At 36.0% G+C, this 21934-nt stretch overlaps 3 protein-coding genes across 4 annotated transcripts in view; all 3 read left to right on the forward strand.

Annotated features, from left to right (window-relative positions):
• The first annotated feature begins 24 nt into the window (after nucleotides 1-24).
• LOC112044539 (uncharacterized) lies at nucleotides 25-11521 on the forward strand. The gene is made up of 15 exons (XM_052882646.1): nucleotides 25-341; nucleotides 1348-2208; nucleotides 3837-3900; nucleotides 3993-4019; nucleotides 4109-4147; nucleotides 4234-4729; nucleotides 5123-5229; nucleotides 5440-5552; nucleotides 6301-6403; nucleotides 7481-7593; nucleotides 8086-8286; nucleotides 8865-9235; nucleotides 9745-9874; nucleotides 10434-10527; nucleotides 11285-11521. Exons 1-15 carry the CDS (start codon nucleotides 279-281, stop codon nucleotides 11410-11412), a joined length of 2910 nt encoding a protein of 969 aa, XP_052738606.1. The 5' UTR covers nucleotides 25-278; the 3' UTR covers nucleotides 11413-11521.
• Nucleotides 11522-12356: 835 nt separating this feature from the next.
• Nucleotides 12357-16486, forward strand: LOC112057653 (translation initiation factor eIF-2B subunit gamma). Its single transcript, XM_052882481.1, has 4 exons — nucleotides 12357-12790; nucleotides 13627-14453; nucleotides 15037-15266; nucleotides 16285-16486. The coding sequence occupies exons 1-4, from the start codon at nucleotides 12631-12633 to the stop codon at nucleotides 16445-16447; spliced, it is 1380 nt and encodes a 459-aa protein (XP_052738441.1). The 5' UTR covers nucleotides 12357-12630; the 3' UTR covers nucleotides 16448-16486.
• A 4384-nt stretch (nucleotides 16487-20870) lies between these two features.
• LOC112044629 (pancreatic triacylglycerol lipase) overlaps nucleotides 20871-21934 on the forward strand; it is a 44677-nt gene continuing 43613 nt past the window's right edge. For both annotated transcript variants that reach the window (XM_024080566.2, XM_024080648.2), the window contains exon 1: nucleotides 20871-21186. The gene's annotated coding sequence lies outside the window, so the exon portion shown is untranslated. The remainder of the gene's footprint in view (nucleotides 21187-21934) is intronic.

Raw genomic sequence — 21934 nt, forward strand, 5'->3', positions numbered from 1 at the left:
AAATAAAGCATACACACAGATGAACATACACACTTCTCGTTTTTGGAAGTCGGTTTAAACTACCTAAGTAAGACCTATGATAGTGTATTAAAAAATATTATCATTAAAAAAAATTAAATGACATTTCTGTCATACAACAAATCTATAAAGCAATTTTTCTCTTAACAAACAACGAGAAATATTTTGACTATGAACAATCCAAGCGGATTATTCCTATTACAAGATCATTGACTACTGCGGTATCACATTTAAATTGATTTTATAATTAAGTCAGAACAATGTCGGATTCCAGTATAATGAGTGTGAGAGATATGATAGATACTTGTTTTGGAGAGCCAGATGTGAGTTTAAATTTTGTACCTATTGCTTAAAATCTCGAAAAGGCTCTGTACAGCGCATTTAACAGTAGTCAGCTAATAGTTAGTCTGAAACTATCTGCTCTTGCTAGATTTTGGAAATCAAAATCATGCTTTTTTTCCCGCAAGCGCACAAACTTTTAGACACATCACAAATGTTTCCTTTGATGTATAGGTATGACAAAAAATCGATACTCGATCGAATCAGTTACAGTTACAGAATTACAGATTAAGTTAAACCAAAATAGCGGTCATCTGGTCAGGTACAATTATAAACCAAAGTGTTAATCGGCTGCTCCGTGGTTGCCCATTGCATCACACTATCACATTAATATTATAAAGGCGAAAGTTTGTGTGTAAGTGTGTGTGTTTGTTCCTCCTTTGCACTGCGGCAACTAAAGCAATTTGCCTGTAATTTGAAATGTAAATAGACTTTACTCTGGATTAACACATAGGCTTTTCATCCCGGAAAAATCTATGGTTCCCGCGGGATTTGTAAAAAACTTAATTCCACGAGGACGAATTCGCGGACGTTCGCTAGTTATTAATATGTCAAATAATTGAAAAATTCGTACGCGATTTTTATGTCGTCAAGACGTTGAGTACCTACGGTTAGTCGTTCGTACGTCGCTAACATCTGAAAATGTGTTTCTGTGCATAGTACAAGTTATGGGTACTATACTACTACAAGTCTGAAAATGATACTAAGAAATTAATGACAAACAACTTATTTTGTTTTCGGTTAGTTATCTATTCTCCACTGTTTCCTCACGATTGAACCGGAAATTACTAATACCAAAAATAATAGTAATTACGATCTATAATCCACTTCGTCGGTAGATTCAATTATTTCCAAATAATTTAACAATAGATATTGTTGGTAAATTATTTATATCATCCTCTGTTTCTAACTTTTACTTAGTAGCTGTGTATGTATAGGCTGACAATAGTAATAAAAAATATTTAAAATCACGTTTACTAAACTTTTCAGGCAAATACAGTCAACTTTAAGCTAATGCAAACTATACTATACCTCCTTGCTAGGCAACTACGATTATTAGAACGTCAAGTTGCCATAAAATTTGCCTCAAATCTTGCGCCTAGACGATCTAGCCTTTCAATAACAGAAGTGAAATTAAAAGCAAAAGTTGATAGAAAGAAGAAAACTAGTACAAAAAGTGAATTAATATCTTCGAAAGCTAAAGAAGAAAAATCCAAGTCTGAAAAGACAATTTCTAAATCCACCACTGACGAAACTTCAACTTTAAAATCATCAACTGAGCCTTTAACATCAGATAAAACATTTAGTAAATCAAGTACAGACAAATCATCAAAGTCTGAAAAGACATCGTCTAAATACACCACTGATGAAACTTTAACTTTAAAATCAACAACTGAGGAAACAACTACAGATAAATCAAAAAATTTAAAAGATACTCAAGAAATAATGAAATCAAAAGATACGGATGAAACATCACAATCTGTATCAGCTACAGATAAATCAACGAAACCAAAAGATACGGTCAAAACAACTGCAGCCATAACAAAAACTGTATTAGCAGAAACAACAAAATCCCTTACAGTAGATGAAACATCAAAAAAACCTACAACAGATGGTCTCAAATCGCCAATTAAAAAATCGTTACGTGATAGCTTGGATGAAACATCCTCAGAAATAGCAATTACAGAAAAAACAGTGCAGTCTTCGAAGTCTACTTCAGATAAAACAACATTAGAAAAAAAATCTTTGAAATCTCCTACAAATACAACTAGAACTTCCGAATTATCTTCTTTTTCAAAGCCTAGCATATCTACCGAAAATAAATCCAGGGCTGGAAAAACTAGAAAGACGGTAATGATTGATAAATTTACTTAATATAATATGTAAATTTTGCAATGTATATGTACAATTTAGATGTTTACCGTAATTAAACTTTCTTATAGTTCTACCCTCAGGATTATCATCACCTTTTGGAGAATATCGAGCAGCAAAGAGAACAAGTATTACGAGTCGTTCATCAGGTGCAAATAGTAGACAAGATAGAATTTGCTTTTTTTTCCTTTTTTTGTTTGATTTTCAGCTTTAATCCAGTGCTGAGCATCAGATTGCTTTAAAGTCATTTTTTTTTCTTTTCATTTATATTAAATCTTATTGGTAAGTGATAGAATAATAAACGTAACGGCAGAATTAGCGGCACACAATAAAAAGGGGATTGTACGAGTAAAATAGTTAATTTTATTTTTTTAAACAAATAAACATGAACCAACAATGAATAATTTAACAAATTTTGACATTAACTTGCAACACAGAGAAACAGTTAAATTTTTCTGAGTTTGTGAAAAAGATTTTGAGAGTGACGGAGATTAATTAAATTAATGTTTGTTATTGAGTATTGGCTATACATTTGGCTACAGGGGTAGGGAAGAAACTTTTAATCTATCAATGTGCGAAATAAAAAACGAAAATCTCTTTAAGTTGTACCTAATATAATGTTTTGATTCAATTGAAATTTACGAAAACAGAAAATCACCATCGAAGCAGTCTATAGACATGTATGAATGAAAAACTACAACAAACGTACGAAACATCATACGGTCATATGACCGTCAAAATATATAAAACCGTTTTCATATGTGTTAAAAATTTGTAGCTAATGTAACCGGCCCGTGGTACGAAAAAAATAGATTCATCCTGCCTTTTTTTGTGTTACTCCAATTCTGCCGCTGAGTGTATTACCTTTTTATTATTTTAGATATTATATAATAAACTTTTCCAAATTTATTTTGTCCGGCATCAATGAACTTGAAGTGCTTTCTTTCCACGGCGGTTAATCCCAACCAAATTACGTAATTACGTAATAACGATAATTTTTCATAAAATATTATAATTTATACGAAAACGGAATCCTACATCACAGAAATCGCAAGCAACAATTATTACATGCTATTTGTAATATTATAAAGAGGTAAAGTTGTGAGGTTTTATGTGGTGGATCTAATGAACCGATTTTCAAATTCTTTTACCAATAGAAATCTTCATCTTCAGAACTTTAGGCTATATTTTATCCAAGTATTCCCACAAATATGGGAACTACGCGGTTGAAAGCACGGGGTATCACCATTTGATTATCAAAGAAACACATTTATAAACATCACTAACTGACGCCGCGCGGTTTCACCCGCGTGGTTCCCGTTCCCGTAGGAATACGAAGATAATATATAGCTTATAGCCTTCCTCGATAAATGGGCTATCTAACACTGATAGAATTTTTTAAATCGGACCAGTAGTTCCTGAAATTAGCTCGTTCAATCAAACAAACAAACAAACATACTCTTCAGCTTTTTAATATTAGTCTAATAAGCCTTTTTAACGATCAACTACAGAGCCAAGCTTATGGTAGAGGGGAAATAGTCAATTTCTTTTATTATTATCATTAGTACCTTATATACTCGTAATAATAAATATCATGTTTTCAATAGAGAGCTGACTCTCGTGAAGTTGCGGAAAAAACACCCACACCTATGGCTTCTTTAGACTCAATGGGTATTGTATTATTTTCATATGTAACCTACTTGTAATATGTGCTAATAATCTTCTTGCCTTATGAGTTTTTGACCGTCTATTTTAATTTACAGAAGTACAATATGAGAAACTTCTTGTTGGTATGTCCTAAAAATTTATCTTGGCATTTATTTATTTTTGATAAAATATACGGTAAATACCATAATAACATTTACAACATTAATTATAGTTGAACGAGTACCCATTGAAGAAGCTGAAAAAAAGATAGGTAATAACACAAAAGTTAAAAATATTTATCTAATCTATTTTAGTGCTAGGGGTCATATTAAATGTTTTGTTTTTTTTTTATTTCAGGAAGCTTACGTGATGGCAAAGCAAAGCTAGATATCGTGACACAAAAAGAATTTGACGCACTAGCAGAAATAGTAAGAGAAATACAAAGAAAATATGGCGTAAGCGAAGACGGCAGACTAATGCATGGTTTACGTCAAGCCTCTTCTGTGACTGACTCAATGGCTGCCTTGCAACTATCCGCTCGTATTCAAAACTTGGAAAAATCTTTGAAATTAATGGAAAATATGGTTTCTAGTTTAGCTAAAACAAAGGGTATTAAAATGGTACAACCGGAAGAAAAAATAACTCAGGCTCACCTAGTCCAAGAAGCTCAAGCAGAATTGAAGAATGATAATTCGGAAACAGAATTATTATTTGATGCGGCCCGTGAACCGTCAACTGTAGGAAAATCCACAAGAGAAATTAAGGAACATGTATCACAACCGCAATTTACTGAAACTGGAAAACCAATGCTCGATGCTTTACCAATAACAAACATAAACGAAGCTGAATTAGAGTGAGATAAAGTGCATTTTCAATAATTACTAACAGACATAAATGTAACTCTGTGGAATAGTTGGATAGTTCTACTAGTTCCTGCAGCTATTTAAAAGCTCTAATTAATCTTAGTCTACCTGGTGGTCCAAAATCCGGCATTAGACATATACCCACACTGTTATTTATTAGTGATAAGAAATAAATGATAGATCACATCATCATCATCAGTATCACAGTGACACATTGCAAATAGGTTGCCCAGTTAAATTGCGACCAGACACATTATTCATACAAAACCCTGAACTAGATCAAAGTTAAATTACGCGAAAGCAACTGCGACTTAAAGTAGTTAAATTACGAATAAATAGTATAGATAAATAATAAAGTTTAATAATAAAAATCTAAATTACAGTGGTGCAATGCAAACACTATATGACGACTTAATAACATACGTGGGAAATTTAACTAATATAGCTGTTAACAAGGCTGACAATGCAATGAAATGTTCTCTTGGACTAGGTACATTAAATTAAATTAAAATCAATTCTTTACTTAATGATTGATTGAATGATCTAACCTCCTAACATTATTCTTATTTGTTTATATACTCAGAGACACAATTATCCGCTCACTTAAATATGACGCGAGTATATTAAAGTGGGCGGATAATTGTGCCTCTGAGTAATTTAGCGGACGTAAAATATCAATTATTTATATTCTGGATATCAGAGGCGAAATTGGACGCAGCATTAGATGTAGAATCGCACATGGATGAATTAGAGATACTAGTATCTGAATATACTGGAAAAGTGAATAACCTTGATGCAAATTTGTCGTCACAGGTGAGAATGTTGATTCCCTTTTCATCACACGATGCGTTGCGGTGTCACTGCGTCATCACTCATCTGAAATATCTGTAGCATGTCACACGATGCGTTCCTGTACCGCACTGGACTTGCAACTACCAAAACGAGGCGGGGAGGGGTGAATGCGTTGCGACATCGGAGCGGCACCGCTCAGTTGTTTATGCGTAACTTCATAAGGATTTACAGACTTTCCAACACTGCTACGGCGCCGCTGCGAATAACAACGTCACGGCGCTGCACCGCTCGTGTGCCTTCTGATACGGTGAAATCTTTGCGATGCGGCGCCGCAACGCATCGTGTGCCCCCGCTCTTACACGTGAGAATAAATGTAGCGTACATGTCAGATAAAAACAAAAAGTTATTTTTACATGAAATTGATATACGAGTATTACAAACAATATAATAACTTATCAACTTCACGCTCAGACCAATTACCTTCTATAGGACATGCTTTGCCAGATATTACCCCTGTCAAAACCTTAATCTCGATCAAACGTATTCAAACACACTGCGTCTTTAGAATCGATGTTTCATTGTGTTAAAATTACAATAATGTGTATAACGATTCAAACACAGGATATCTATGTTTATTGGTGTTAAATATTTTCAATGTATGAGTTTACCGCGTCCCCCTCAAAACACGACAGACAATTTTGTTGGTGAATAAGCGATACAAGTCCAATAGAAGGTGATTGGTCTGAGATTTCACGTATTTGTTATTTAGATGTCCAATTATCAAGAGCAGTTAACTCAAATGCAACATGACTTGGAAGCAGGATTGGAAGCTATGGCGGAAGCTTTAGCAAATCCTCCAGGAGAAACACCAGGTACCTCATGCTTTATGTTAACAAGACGCCTTTAACTCTCCCCACTTAGTCTGCGTGTCGCAGTTTTTTTGCCATTTTTCTCATTCATCATATCAGCCGATCCATCGGCTCCACTGCAAAACATAAGCCTTTTGTGAGGACTTCTAAACATCACGATCCTGAGCCTCCTGTATCCAGCGAATCCCTACGACTCGCTTTATCGTAGTCGTCAGTAGTCGCCAGTCCACCTAGTGGTGGACTGACGACATAAAGACCAACACAGCGTTTTCTAGTGCGGGGTCACCATTCCAGCACCTTGGGACTCCAACGTCCATCGGCTCATCGACCTATGTGCCCCACCCATTGCCACTTCAGCTTCGCGACACGTTGAGCTATGTCAATGACTTTAGTTCTTCTGCGGATCTCCTCATTTCGAATTCGATCACGCAAAGATACTCCTAGCATAGCTTGTTCCATCGCCCGTTGTGTGACTCTAAGCCTTGTTACAAAGCCCATAGCCCATAGCCCATAAAGCGACCAAGTCTTAGAACCATGGGTCATCGCAACACGCACTTTTCGAAGACTTTTGTCTTTAGGCACAAAGGAATTTCGGACGAAAAGATATCGCGAAGTTTTCCATTCCCAAAATTTTTTTACTGACTTTATATTATAGACTAGTATCGTGTTGATCGATCAAGGTGCGAAAAACCTTAGCTAATCCCTGTCAACCCTGTTAACAAATATTGATGAAATATCAACTTAGTTTGAATTTAATCATCCTTGTAAAATGATGTAAAATAACTTCATTATAATCAGACTCATAAAAAAAACTGATAGGCTTTCCAAGCTAACCAATACGTAAACACCTCATGAAGATCCGTCCAGTAGATTCAAACATGTGTACGAAGATACCTTTAATAAGAAATTTAAGGTAATCTACTGGACTCATGAGCTACTATGAGTAGCTTATGAGTCCAGTAGATTACCTTATAAAGTAAAGTATAGATTGTATTTCTAGAAAAGCTGATATCGTTACTTTTTATATTGCAAAAGAGTTTTTATAAGAAGTGTTAACATTTTGTTAACTATCCATCATAGGAGTTGCTGAACTCAACGAAAATTTTACTAATCTGCAAATTCAATTTGACGTTGCTGAACTAAGGCAAAAAGATTTACAAGAAAAGCAAGTGGCGCTGTCTTTAGACGTTCAAGTAATTAAATTCTATCGATATTTGTCTCTACCAGTTATAGTTATATACCAGTTATACACATTGTAATACAATTGTTAGAAATAGAAGAACTACATATTGCGAATGTAAGAAATGCTTTATAAAAAATGTTATTTTTCAGATTCTGATTTAGCCAGATCTCATCCCGTCATCACTTAGCCCGTACTTACTCGTATATCATAATATTTTGTTCAATTATCTTAACGTATAGCTACAGAAAGTTACTTAAATAATACACACATCACTTTCTATCCCCAAAGTAAGTGTAGTATGTGTTATGGGTAATAAGATAGCTGATTTTAGTCTAAGTACATTTATATATTACATTAAAATACGTTTATAACATATTAACACCTGGAAAATAGCCTTGTTCCTCGCACAAATATTTTTAAGTTGTGGTTATCGACCGTATATGCAGAAAGAAGGGTCATTACCCACTGCGGCCGCCCATCTTTTATGGATTTTAATTTTTAGAGGTTGTGGAAAGACATTGAAGTACTACGTGAAATGAAATCTGATCGTGACGAAGTAGCAGATGCTTTAAGAAACAAAGCTGGACTTGGTGCATTAAACGGTCTTGTTACACAACAGCAATTTGATGCAGTGCGTGGTGATTTTGAAAAGCGAATTGGAGCTTCTTATAACAAATTCAATAATCAAGAGATTGTTTGGCAAGTAAGCGCTATTAAATTGGCTTTTTCATGGTGGGTTGGAACGGTTAACTTTTTCGGCGTTTAGCTAATGTAGTGTAACAAAATGTATGGGAGTGACAGATCCGATCGACAACTTGTTCACGTGATCTGTCGATAGTGAATGTCATTCCCATACATTTGTAGAGAGATAATTGACGTGCCACATGGTTACAGGCTGGATCGGGCTATGAAATATTGAGCAGTTGGCCTTTGTCTCCATCTCTGGAAGAGTACGTTAAGCCATCGGTTCCAGTTATTATCATTAATATCTGATAGTGATCATTTAAGAGTAGAACATTATCACCCTATGCCCACCAACACGCATTGGAATAACGTTTAAGACAAACAAACAACGGCTCAGCTAGATCTGATCAAATCTCTAAGTTCCAGACCACATCTACAACGAGGAGAGAAGTCGGGCCCAGTTATAGATCATTTAAATGCTGAAAATGATGATGACCATCCATGGGGATCTCCTGGATGGTTATCAATGGATGTCCACTGCTGAAAAGCCATAATTATATTATGAGGATTACTAAATATACAAATGCAATTTTTCAGAAAATCATTGACGAACTATTCAGAGAAATTAATGAAAAAGCCGATTGGGTACAAGTAGTGGCATTGCGTGATGACATTAATAAAAATCTCAATTATATTCAAAATAAAATATGCGCAATGGAGGAAATAGTCGGAGAACCTCGAGCAGCTACAATCTCTAGAAAACTATTTCGTGACGCTGCATGTCTTTCTTGTTCATCTCCCGCTAATATGAATTTGGAAGAATCTACCCTGCCAGCCTTACCAGCTTTTACCAAGCAATCTACTCGCCCACCCACTATTGGCGCTGAAGATACAACAAAGCCAAAGGAAGATGGCGATCATGGCTTATGTTATCCTGGACAGCCAATACCACACGCTAGAGATCCAAGGTAATTTTTTTACCATTTAGCGAATAACGGACGCTCACGACTTCGTCTGCGTAGAACTCGATGAAAACTTCCACCTCTTTGGAGTATAATTATGAAAAATATTGAATTATTTTTAATATTTTTTTTTTGTAAACATAACAATTTTTACAAAATGTAACTTAAATAAGGAAAGACTTTCCATACACACTTTCAACCCTATTTCACCCTTCTGATTTTTTCGTGACAAAAAGTATCCTTTAACCTTTTTCGTAGTATGGTTTCAAATCGTGCCAAGTTTCACGTGAATTCATGCAGTAGTTTCAGCGTGACCCCGGTCAACAAAAACACGAATAGACAGACAGACAGACAGACAAAAAATAAGAAATATAAATATATTATACAGAATTGAACTTGTTACAGTTTTTTCTAAATATAGATTAAAAATTAATTTGAATGGGTAAAGACTCGCGTTTACTACGAGTACCTATAAGGTGTGTAGATACGTAATTATAAAAAAATATACGTTTCAGATCCTATTTTTGTCGAAGATACTGCGGTGGCTCACATACAACAGGACGTAACACGTTAACTCGTGGCCCTAAAGAAGTTACTGTCAGCCCGTTGCCCCGAGGAATTACAGGAGTCGGTTCAGATGGAAAAGTACATACAAAAAACTTTATACTACGAAATATAAAATATTTCATTATTATCTTGTGGAAGAGCATACACAATGCCTATCATCATCATCATATCAGCCGATGGACGTCCACTGCAAGACATAGGCCTTTTGTAAGGACTTCTAAACATCACGATCCTGAGCCGCCTGCATCCAGCGAATCCCTGCGACACGCCTGATGTCGTCAGTCCACCTGGTGTGGGGTCACCATTTTGGTCGCCTTGGGACACCAACAACATCCATCGGCTCTTCGAACTACACGGATCTCCACATTTCTGATTCGATCACACAATACAACTATATAATACCTTTGCCGTATAATAACTGTGCCAAAATTAGTAAAGCCACTTTTTTTCTCTATGAGACGAAGCATGAATTGAACATAAAAAACAACTTCAACTACTTTCTTCTGTGCCATACGAGTTTAATAACCTACACCAGCTTTATACATCAAATATTGTAGTCTACAATTTGTAGAATACTTTGCATTTGGTAGATAAAGCTTTCTATAACTTTTATGTTTATTTATGTCATACTTCCAAGGTATATGCTATTGACGGCGAAGAGAGAGAAAAGAAACCATGTAGACCGTGTAACATTCCAAAAACTACGACACCTCCTGGTTCAGAAATACAAGGTAAATATAAAACGCAAGATTTATGAGAAATGATATTCCCATTTGCCAGACACTTGGATTCATGACAACCCTTCTCTAGAGACCCTTGAAGTTTCAAATTAAATAGTGTTTTTCGAAGGTTACTATAAGAATTTAAAAAAATACAAATTGACAATTTTTCTGGGACCTCGTTAATATATATCTAACATAAAATTGAAGATTTAAAATATATTCAGAAGGTCATGAAAATATAATAATGACGCTCTCGATCAAGTCATCAATATTCTCTTAAACGGCTCAACCAATTTTTATCAAACATGTCAAGAACACTCGCACATAAGTCACCTTTCATACAAAAAAAAAAACTAAATTGAAATTGCTTCATCCGTTCGGGAGCTATGGTGCCATAGACAGATTGATAGACAGACACGTCAAAGCTATAACACCCCTCTTTTTGCGCCGAGGGGTAAAAATTTAATAGGTCGTAAAGTATTTTTCATTATCCTAGTTTCCTGCTCATTTTCCCGCTCATCTTTGCGGATCGAGCTCAGAGACATATTGTATCTACACTTAATTTCTTTTTCATGAAAACATCTCACAAAAGTTGTTCCCAATGCTAAGCGGGGAGCATCTATTTGGCAAGTTTTCATCTAATCCTCTGTCAGTTCCGTGAACCGTGCGAATGACCGTGATCACCGTACAGTATCGTAGATACATTATTATGTCGTTGGTTGAGCTAGTACATTACATACTTACTTTATAAAAACTTCTGTACTAGGTACAAGATTTGAGCTGGATTCTGAAACACAGCGGTACTACGTGCTTCCAGCCATCACTCTACCGGGGCGAGCTGAGGACAGTGCTGTCTCCGTAACCCCACCGGCACAACTTCTTAACGATGACTGAAGACTGCACGCTTCAATAAATTATTATTATTTACAATTCTGGTTAAAACGCTAATTTGAAATTTGTATTTTTGATTTTCTTATTTGTACAATAAATAATTTATAATTTATCAGAGTGAATTATTTTTGGAAATACCTTAACTTAAGGAAAACTAGTCAATATTAGTCCACGTAATGGTTATTTTATGCGGCTTTGGTTCATGATCCGTCATGGGTCCGTACTTTTAAATCCCGGTCAGGATACGAAATATTTGTAAATATTTAGGTTTTCGTTATTCGTGCTGTTGTCATTTTCATTGATCTGTTTTTCTACATACATGTTCTATATACATTTCTTAAAATGCACACAATTGAAAAAGTGGAGGTGCATGTCCCGGACCGGATTCGAACCGACACTCTCCGAAATCGGAGGCAGAGGTATCCACTGTGCTATCACGGCTCACGGCACGGAATAGGTTTAACGAAACGATTACGAAAAATTACTTAACGAAAATATTACACGAAGGAAACAGTTTTATAGCAGGTTATGAGTACGAACAATTTTTTTCGATGGATTTAACGCCCATAAATCGTTCGTACTACGACTAAAATACTAAAGTAGTCCGAACTAGGCCTTAATGTCGTTCTGACTCGCGAATGTATTTCGTTTCAGAATTTTGTATTTGGAGCGGCTACGACACCGTCATGTTCGGTGCGCTCTATCTGTTTAGCCTGTGTTTAAATTGGATTTTGAGTTTTGACCCTTTCACTATTTTTGTATTGGTACCTATTTGACATGTTTTTTAATTCTTGTATTTTTTAATTTAGTTATTTGTTTTTTCTGAAACTGATTGTACGGCTCTGAGTTCTATATACAATTGTTTTGCAATTTATTAATCTATGGGTATACTGTATGTTTGAAGTTGTCGTTCAATGTCACTTTGACTTTTTACTTTGAATCTTTCATCTTTGGCAATGACATTGACATTGACAAAATAGACGATTTTCTGAAAGAGGACAGGAGCTGTTGTTGTGTAAAAAAGTTTTATAATTTTAAAATTTTGTATATAACAGAACAGATATTTCAAAGTATGAATTACTATTTGGAATATTAAATATATAGAATAAAACAAAACGATTATTTAGATTAAAGCTGTCACAATAATTATTACATAGGTTACACGTTGAATTTCATCATCCTAACCTAATTCCTAAAGAGTTAATGCCCTAAGTCAATAAAATGCACAAAATATTGGAGTTTCAAGCAGTAGTGTTGGCGGCCGGAAGAGGCTCGCGTCTCCCTGACGTTGGAGGGACAGTGTCAAAATGCCTGCTTCCTGTGGGACCCTATCCTGTCCTGTGGTATTCATTGAATATGCTTGAACGATATGGATTTCAAGGTAAAAATATAATACCCGTGTTTTGATCAGACAGTTTTAACTGATTACAATCTCTTCTTTATTCAACAAGTTAAAACTTTATTCATGCTACCAAACTTGATGTCTGTGCACTCTATTAAATTTTTTTTTTGGTGCTCACGCAGCCTAAGCGGATAGCTCGCGAAATTAAAAGGAATGCATACTTTACAGCCTTAACAAATTTTGTGACAAATATAAATATTATCATCATCATCATTATCAACCCATATTCGGCTCACTGCTGAGCTTGAGTCTCCTCTCAGAATGAGAGGGGTTAGGCCAATAGTCCACCACACTAACCCAATGCGGATTGGCAGACTTCACACTCGCAGAGAATTTCCTCATGATGTTTTCCTTCACCATTTGAGTCACGTGATATTTAATTTCTTAAAATGCAAACAACTGAAAAGTTGGAGGTGGACCAGGACCTTGCCCTGGACCAGATTTGAACTCACACCCTCCGGATTCTGAAGCAAAGGTCTTATCCACTGGCCTATCATGGCTCTATAAATATTATACTGATAAAAAATTTGTTAAGAATTGAACCAGGGACCAATTCTAATACACTAGCGACATCAATATTCAAATAAGTTTATATTACCTTTGTCATCAATACTAATATTAAAAAGAGGAAAGATTTTTTGTTTGCTTGTGGCCAGTAGGATCTGAAACTACCGGGGCCAGTTTAAAAAATTCATGACCTAGTTGTAAGGTTGAGGAGTTCAACACTTTAGTAGTTCTACACTACTTACTGTAACCTTACTGAATTACCATAATTCTACAACTCAGTATTAATTATTTAAACTATTTCATTACAGAGACCATGGTAGTGGTGTTGGATGAAGATAAATCAAATATACTCAGTGCACTTGAAAAGTGTCCTCTAAAAATTAAATATGAACCAATAGTAATCCCTTCCAATGAAGACTGGGGTACTGCAGACTCCCTAAAATACATTAGTAGTAAAGTTACAACTGACCTCATAGTTGTGTCAGGGGATCTCATCACTAATGTTAATTTAAACGAAGTTCTCAATCTATATCGCAAACATGATGCGGCTCTCGCTACACTGTTCTTTAATAACGGCCCAGAAGAATGGATTGAACTTCCTGGCCTCAAAAGCAAGGTCAAACCGGACAGGGATCTTGTTTGTATTGACAAGGAAACAGAACGACTCGTATTCCTTGCGAGTGCCAGTGACTTTGAGGAGAATATAACAATACCTCGGATGCTTATGAAAAAATATAGAAGTATAACAATGTTCAGTAGATTACTGGATGCACATGTCTATGTTATGAAGAACTGGGTTATAAGCTACTTAGTAGAATCAGATAAGTACACCTCGATCAAGGGAGAATTAATACCTCATATTATTAAAAAGCAATTGTCAAAACCTAAAAATGCATCAGAGAAGAAAGGTACATCTGTATTAAATGTTGATACTTCAAAGGATATTTTTGATTTTGCTGTTGATCAAGGATATGAGAGTAAAATAAGAGACATGTCAAGTTATAATGACCACAAACTGGGTAGCAAAGGAGTGTACTTCAATGATGTTCTCAGATGCTATGCCCACATACCAAATAAAAACACATTTGGTATCAGAGTGAATACTTTATCATCACTTTATTTATCAAATAGTAAGGTAAATAGAGTTTTTATTTTTATCCAACATTTAAATGCCTTGACAATACATTTTTAGTCTGTGCAATGTGGTTGTTTGTGCTTGTTTAATAAGGCACTCCGGTGAAGAATGTCTTTACCTTACTTTATCAGCCGATAGACGTCCACTGCTGGACATAGGCCTCTTGCATGAGCCTCCAAGCAAAAAATACTGAGTGACTTTGAGAATTCTAATAAGGCCCATAGTCAGCGATCATTATTGATCCAGACCATCCATTATTAGACCATTATTGATGGCCTACCCACAGGCTATGGCAGTTGGTGAGTTATGTGTATAGGCAGTTGCAGAAATAGTTGTCTAGTGTTAGAACTACCACTACCAACAAATCTCAACACACCTACTAGGAATGTTTGGATTTTTGCTGTGTGAAAGACTCCTGTCCTTTTTTATACACCTGATAAGTGGTACACAAAACATTATGATCATTGGTTGTTGTTGATAATTTACATTTATATAAATTATAATTTTAAGAATATTATTGATTTACCAGTTTCAGTTAATTGTAATTATTTTATTTATTAATAAGTATTTAATTTATTTATAGATATTATCAAAATGGGAGGAACTGACTGGCACTACTCTAACAGAAAGGCTCCATCCAAACAGTGAAGTGAAAACAAAACAAATAGATGAAACATGTACAGTTGGAGAGAAAAGTTTAATTAGTGAAAAGACGTCTATCAAAAGCTCATTTATCGGTGCAAACTGTACCATTGAAAACAAAGTTAGGCTGACCAACTGTATATTAATGAACAATGTTACTGTTAAAGAAGGGTGAGTATTTATTATTAGTCTATATATACAGGATCTTCAAAATCTTATCTCCAGCAGCTACAGCATAGAAAATTTTTCTTTCTCTTTTCTTGATGTCTGCGAACAGTCGTTAGACAATAAGCAGGTGAGTTCTGTGACTTAGGGACGATTTCTGACAGGAGAGCCAAAGCTCTGCCATCAACTACTCATTAAGCATTGAAAAGTCTGATTCAAGATAGAAAATTTTGTAAATTCCTGAAAAAAAATATATCTTGGTCACCTTAAGGATTTTGGAAAACTATTCAAAATAGTTTTAGATAATTAGGTGGTGTATCTACCAGTTGCGTTTTATCCATTAATTACGGGACACCCTGTATATTAGTCATCAGCATCAGCAAAATGGTTAATGGCGTGGGGCCGGATCCTTTATGTAAAGGGATTTAGAATTTAATCCCATCACATTGTTCCAATGCGGGTTGGTGGGTGAAGTTATAATCAGTATTACATCTTAATGAATATGACCTAAGATTCATGCCAACAGACAACTGGATGATTTTGACTACTTATACTGTATAGCTCCCTCTTTCTACCCATTGCAACAAAAGAGATAAACCTAAATATTGCTCTCTGCCTTACAATGGGACAAAAGAAAGCATGATAAGTAGACAAAATGATCTCATTGTCTTTTGCCGCACATCTTAGAATAAAAGGACCAACACCATCACCATTGTGCTAACCAACCCATCTATGCTGCTTCTGAGATATTTTTACGACCAAAACCGACTGGCCGGTTTAATAACTTGAGCCAAGTCTGAAACCTAGAACAACATGATTCTATAGTATATACATTATGGTAGAAAGGAGGTTTGCCTATCATCTTTCTTCTTCTTCTTCCCTTGGCCTTTTCTGAACTTGGCCACTAGAGGTTGGCCATTATACGTAGGTATGGAGGTTTGCCTATATCGGACCTCAAAAATTTACCAAAGAAAATGCATAAGACAAGTTTTTGTATAATTTAAAGTTTACACTTTAATTCCAGATGTGTCCTTCAAGACTGCATAGTATTCACTGGGGCCACAGTGGATTTGAACTGCAACTTACAATACTGCCTCATTGGACCTCATCACGAAGTGCCTGCTAGCTCTAAAGGGAACCACCAACTATTTGCTGAAACTACGGACAATATGATAACTCTTGGATGAATGTATGGCGCTATTTATTATTATAGAATATTTTATAAACTTTGTTTTATTTGCTTAAATTTTTTTTATACTGAGCCATGATGTTAACCATGAAAAAATAATTCCAATCAGCTTTTAGAGTAGTAGAGAGAATGAACCAGAGACTAACGTCTAGTTTCACCACCTACTGACAAGTGTAGGATAGTCAAATGTAAGTTGTATCCATCCATCTCTTATTAAAAACTGGATGCACAATCAGCGACCAAAAAACGTGCCCACATTGAGTGCCAAACACAACTTCTTGGCACTCAATTAAAGTAGTTGCATTTGCAAATTCAACCTTAAAGTCAATCCTTAAGGTTGAATTTACTCTGAATTTGGGATTTTATTGAATATTGGACTATATTAAAGGCCTTTAAGTATAATATTCTTTAAAGATAATTCTAAAACTGTCAAAGCAAAATTGGCCAGTTTTTAAGTGAAATTTTCTGTGCGTATTTATATTTTATGAGGTCAATGGTTGTATCACTTTCTTACTTTATGTCAACAAAGGCAAAACTTGTGAATACTACTAACACTGAGGAGGTGATGAATCTGAATCTGCTATTTTACACACGTCGACAAACTTTAGCATGTCTTAATTTTAAACTTAAGTTTATATGATAGTAGTGTATTATCGAAAGATGTTAGAGCTTTGTAACTTTACAGAATGCAGGGGCACAATATCCATAGGTACTAATATTTTATATGTGGAAGTATGTCTGTCTGCTACATTTTTACGACTGGGCTTGATTAGATTTGTATAAAGATAAATTATTGTACCTTGGAGTAGAACCTGGGCAACTTTTTATCCCAGAAAAATCCAAGGTTCCCGCGGAGTTTGTAAAACAGAATTTGACACGAACGCGTCCGCTAATAGATATAAAGGTCAGGTCAAGATTACCTATCCTATACCGAAGACCTTGTACCAACCTACGTATTTTGTGGAATGATGAGAAAGGAAGAAGCAAGAGATATGCAAGGATCATAGCTAGGAAGGGTGTGGTCTCTGCCTACTCTTATGGAAATGAGGCGAGTTCATATGTAAGGATGGGCTATTTTAATCTAGCATCTCAGCATCAAGCTGAGTGACCCCTACTAAACGCAAGGCTAGCATTGGGCCAGAGAGCACAATGAAAAAGGGGTCTATAAATATATAGGTACTTACAACAGGGGTGCACGTCATACTCGTAAATGCAACAATGAGGACTCCTTAAGAACCAATATTGGAGAAAGATGTACCTATGTATAATGCCTACCCTAGTTAAAAACCTTATGTAGGTATAATAAATATGTACCTATGTAAATACAAATAGTGACATCATGTAGGAAATGAACGCAAGTCACGGTTCTAGGCTGATTGGGTATTAATGAGACATTCTCCCGACAATATGTGAATAAGCTTAATCAGTAATGAATTTAAATAGGTATGAAAAACGGACAGAAAACTCGAAAATTCTGACTTCCGTTATATTTGTTAATTTTTGTAATACGCTTTTCGTATTACAAAAAGTACCTGATTTGGTAGAACAGTCGATTGAACTATTGCAATTTTATATCCATTTTGGAAACCTAATCGATTAATCTACCTGATTACAAAATTGCTGTGGTTCTACTTAACTAGGTATCTTTTTAACCGACTTCCAAAAAGGAGGAGGTTCTACGTTCGGCTGTATGTATGTTTTTTTTTATTCTTTAGCCGGTTGTAGGTAAACTTATGAAAGTACGTAGTTGTTCCATAGATAACGTAGGTAGCTACAATTCTTTACAAGTTAGCAATTGACTACAATCTCACCTGATAAGTGATGACGCAATCTAAGATGGAAGCGGGATAACTTGTTAGAAGGAGGATGTAATCCACATCTCTTTCGGTTTCTACACGACATCGTACTGGAAGACTAAATCTCTTGGCGGTAGGTCTTTGACGGTAGGGTGGTAACTAGCCACGGCCGAAGCCTCTCACCAACCAGACCTGGACTCAAGAAAACCTCAGTCGGCCCAGCCGGAGATCGAACCTAGGACCTCCGTCTTGTAAATCCACCGCGCATACCACTGAGCCACGGAGGCCGTCAAAATCTCATAGCTCGACCCAGGTTCTCGTGATCCGAAACCGCTGAACCAACGAGGCAATGAATCCTACTATCCTACTTCCTACTAATACTATAAATGCGAAAGTTTGTATGGATGTTTGGATGTTTGTTACTCTATAACGCCGCTACTACTGAAGCGATTTAGCTGAAATTTGGAATAAAAATAGAATTTACTCTGGATTAACACATAGGATACTTTTTATCCCGAAAAATCCATGGTTCCCCGAGATTTGCGAAAACTGATGATTTTGATGATATGAATGTTTGTTACTCTTTCACGCCTCAACTACTGGACCGAATTAGCTGAAATTTAGTATTTAGATATATTATAGCCTGGATTAACACATAGACTACTTTTTATCCCGGAAAAATCCATGGTTCCCGAAGGATTCGTGAAAAACTAAACGCGCGGACGAAGTCGCGGACGTCCGCTAGTAAAATAAAAATAAAATTATAGAACTTAAGTCTAATCAAGTTGGCCAATGGCCACCCCTGGTTCATTGCGTTATTGTGATTGCACAGTTTGGACACAAGCATTAATTGACTTTTACAATCGAGACGTATCTAAAAATTACACGATCGTTAAGCACTTATGTTGATTTACATGTCGTAAGCCGCCTGGGCTCCGTGCTCGCTGTTACATAATCTTAATGCGATCTCATCGGATTGGGACACAGCAATTGTACAGGATTATTAACATTCTATACTTACCTATCGCTCTCTCTTCCCCGTCCAGTCAGGGTTGTCTGCAATAAGTTGCTTGCAGCAATACAGCCGCTTTAACATTTTAAGGCAACGACGTATACTGTAGGTACAATATAATGGCAGGCGTTCACAGATCTGCATCGTACGTATCGGACGCATTGCATCAAAAGGATTTCAGCGTTCTTTGGATAGAAAGTCATACAAATGCAGCTGATCCACATCGAACGGATTTTAACTAAAAATTAAAAATACTTATATTATTGCGATGTGTCCGATGCGTACGATGCGAATCAGTGGACGCCGCTTTTTTCGCTGGGAAATGCATTTACGCATCCCGGCCAGAGAATGCACAGACAGACCTACACAGTCTTCGGCCGGGTATGTGTGACTCGCTGATTGAACCAGAATACCCACTAAACCCAGCGAAACTACCTACATTGGGATATAAAAGGATCGCTGAAGCAGGCACTTTCACCCAACGACGCGCTCGTTGTTTCACTCAGGGATGTTGCGAACATTCGGATCCGCATACCTAGATTTGGACATCTGCATCTACATCCACATCCGCATTAATCAGTGCCACACTATATTTATTTTGGAAAGACTTTTACTACAGCTTTATTGTGTGGTAAGGTAGATCGTTTGTGTGTAAACCTGAGGAAGCTCCAGCAAAGCAGAAACAAGGTTATAAACTACCATCAGTGTTTAAATAGACACATTACAAAACATGTTGATATTTTTCTTCGTGATAGCACCTTCGAGAACCTACCGACATAGATTATTAAGTCCGTCGACCTTTAATTGGAGGTCAAGGTCGTAGTACGAGTGGGTTTCTGGCACTCTCTATTACGTAACTGTATCTAGGTGCATATGGTAACAATTAACAGTTTAGCCCCCATTCGCACGAGCATTTTTTTAACGGGCGTTAAAAAAGCGTTCAAATATAGTATGAAGGTCTATCAAATATACTATGAAGATATATAATAGTATATAGGTCTAAGGGCGAAGGGCCAACGCCCAAAATTGAAAACAGCTCCAAAAAAAGCGTCGCGTTTTTAAAACGCTTACGTGTGAACATATACATGGGAATGCATTTGTTCTAATTGATAGGCTTTTTAAACGTCGTCGTCGTCGAACGAACGTCCGTTAAAAAAGCGCTCGTGCGAATGGGGGCTTATGCCAACAAGTACGTTACTTTTAATCTAAAACTACGCTTACTTACTAAATCTATAGGTACACTAGCGGACCCGGTCAAGCTTTGCTTTGACTTATGGTTATGTGCACTTCTTCCATATATAGCACCCTACTCCTACCCTACCCCTACTCTGCTACTACCCTACCCCTACCCTTCTCCTACTTTACCCTTACTCTACCCAATATGGTTTAGGGGTTTGAAAAATAAATGTTGGCCGGTTTTCAGACCTTCTAAATATGCATATAAAATTACATAAGAATCGTTATCAAAATGTGTCGTTATCGTATTGAAAACCGCACTGCGCTAGCGTATATTTTAAAGGGTCAATAATATTGTGTTCTCGTATAATAGAGCCTGCGACGTATCGATCTTAGAATCAGCGAGCTATGCCCACTGGCCAACAAGAGCAACATGATCAACGAACTACAAAAACCAAAGCAGTAGAGGCATAACTTTCTTGCGCCGTGCACGCGTTCGTACTCAGGCCCGCGATTACAACACTCGGAAACGTTACAAAATTACGTGATTCCATTTAAAGAGCATTAAAATTCAGTGCAGATACGATTGAAGCACGCCGGTTTAATATTTTGGGCATTATCGGTTGACAGTTTGGCAAATCCTTACAGACATCGTGTTTGTTTATGTGAAAAAATCACCTATCTTGAAAAATAATACAAAAAGAGCGACAAAATTTCACTTGAAAGTTTCAAAACATCTAACTCCGTACCTTGGTGAGTTAAAATTTTCAGCAATTTTTTTTTAACACAATATGTCATGTACTTGGTGGTAGACTTAACAGGTTTTAATGTAAATAATTACATATGCACACGTAATACTGTTGTGTTGTTCTAGAAGGATAGAGGAAGGAATACTTTCAACACGCGTGGGATGTTTGTTTATGTTATTAGTTATTACTATGTAGCTTCTAACGGTTTAATTAATTAGATGTTTGCAGTAAAAATCTCGGTCTATAATTAGCTGCTAGCAGGCAGTCAGTATAATAAGTACTGTTCACTGTTTATAGTTAAAAAAATTATTTAACTAAACTAAAAATAATTTCTAATATCTAATAAACATCAAAAGCAAATTAAAATTGTAACAATCGTTATTACCGGTACAGCATTCGTGTAGAAATTAAATTTGTTTTTTTAAGTACCTAGTTGCCCCTATGATGCCCTTGATAAGTTACCAGACAATATTTTTTTGGTAACTTATCAAGAAACATTCAAAAATAGATGAAATAAACTTTGAACATGTAGCTATATGACGCGGACGTTGGGATGTTCTATATAAAATTCCAGTCATTAGAAAGAAATAAAAAAGAAGATATTTATTTTCATAAATAAAAGTACCTTGTCCTTACTTAAAACCAGATAAACTATTAGATATCGTTTAAATTACTGTATATATAAAAACCAGGTATATCAGACAATTAAATTCATTTTACCTGACACCTAAATTCATTCACACGCTTTCGTG

The sequence above is a fragment of the Bicyclus anynana genome, chromosome 7 (assembly GCF_947172395.1).
Source record: "Bicyclus anynana chromosome 7, ilBicAnyn1.1, whole genome shotgun sequence".
NCBI lineage: Eukaryota > Metazoa > Arthropoda > Insecta > Lepidoptera > Nymphalidae > Bicyclus > Bicyclus anynana.

Bases quoted from the DNA above. Each gene is read 5' to 3' on its own strand.
- LOC112057653 (XM_052882481.1), top strand. From the start codon at position 12,631: ATGCACAAAATATTGGAGTTTCAAGCAGTAGTGTTGGCGGCCGGAAGA. The intron at 12,791-13,626 runs GTAAAAATATAA...ATTTCATTACAG, and splicing joins TGAACGATATGGATTTCAAG to AGACCATGGTAGTGGTGTTG. The intron at 14,454-15,036 runs GTAAATAGAGTT...ATTTATTTATAG, and splicing joins TTTATTTATCAAATAGTAAG to ATATTATCAAAATGGGAGGA.
- LOC112044539 (XM_052882646.1), top strand. From the start codon at position 279: ATGTCGGATTCCAGTATAATGAGTGTGAGAGATATGATAGATACTTGT. The intron at 3,901-3,992 runs GTATTGTATTAT...TTTAATTTACAG, and splicing joins GGCTTCTTTAGACTCAATGG to AAGTACAATATGAGAAACTT. The intron at 4,020-4,108 runs GTATGTCCTAAA...CATTAATTATAG, and splicing joins ATATGAGAAACTTCTTGTTG to TTGAACGAGTACCCATTGAA.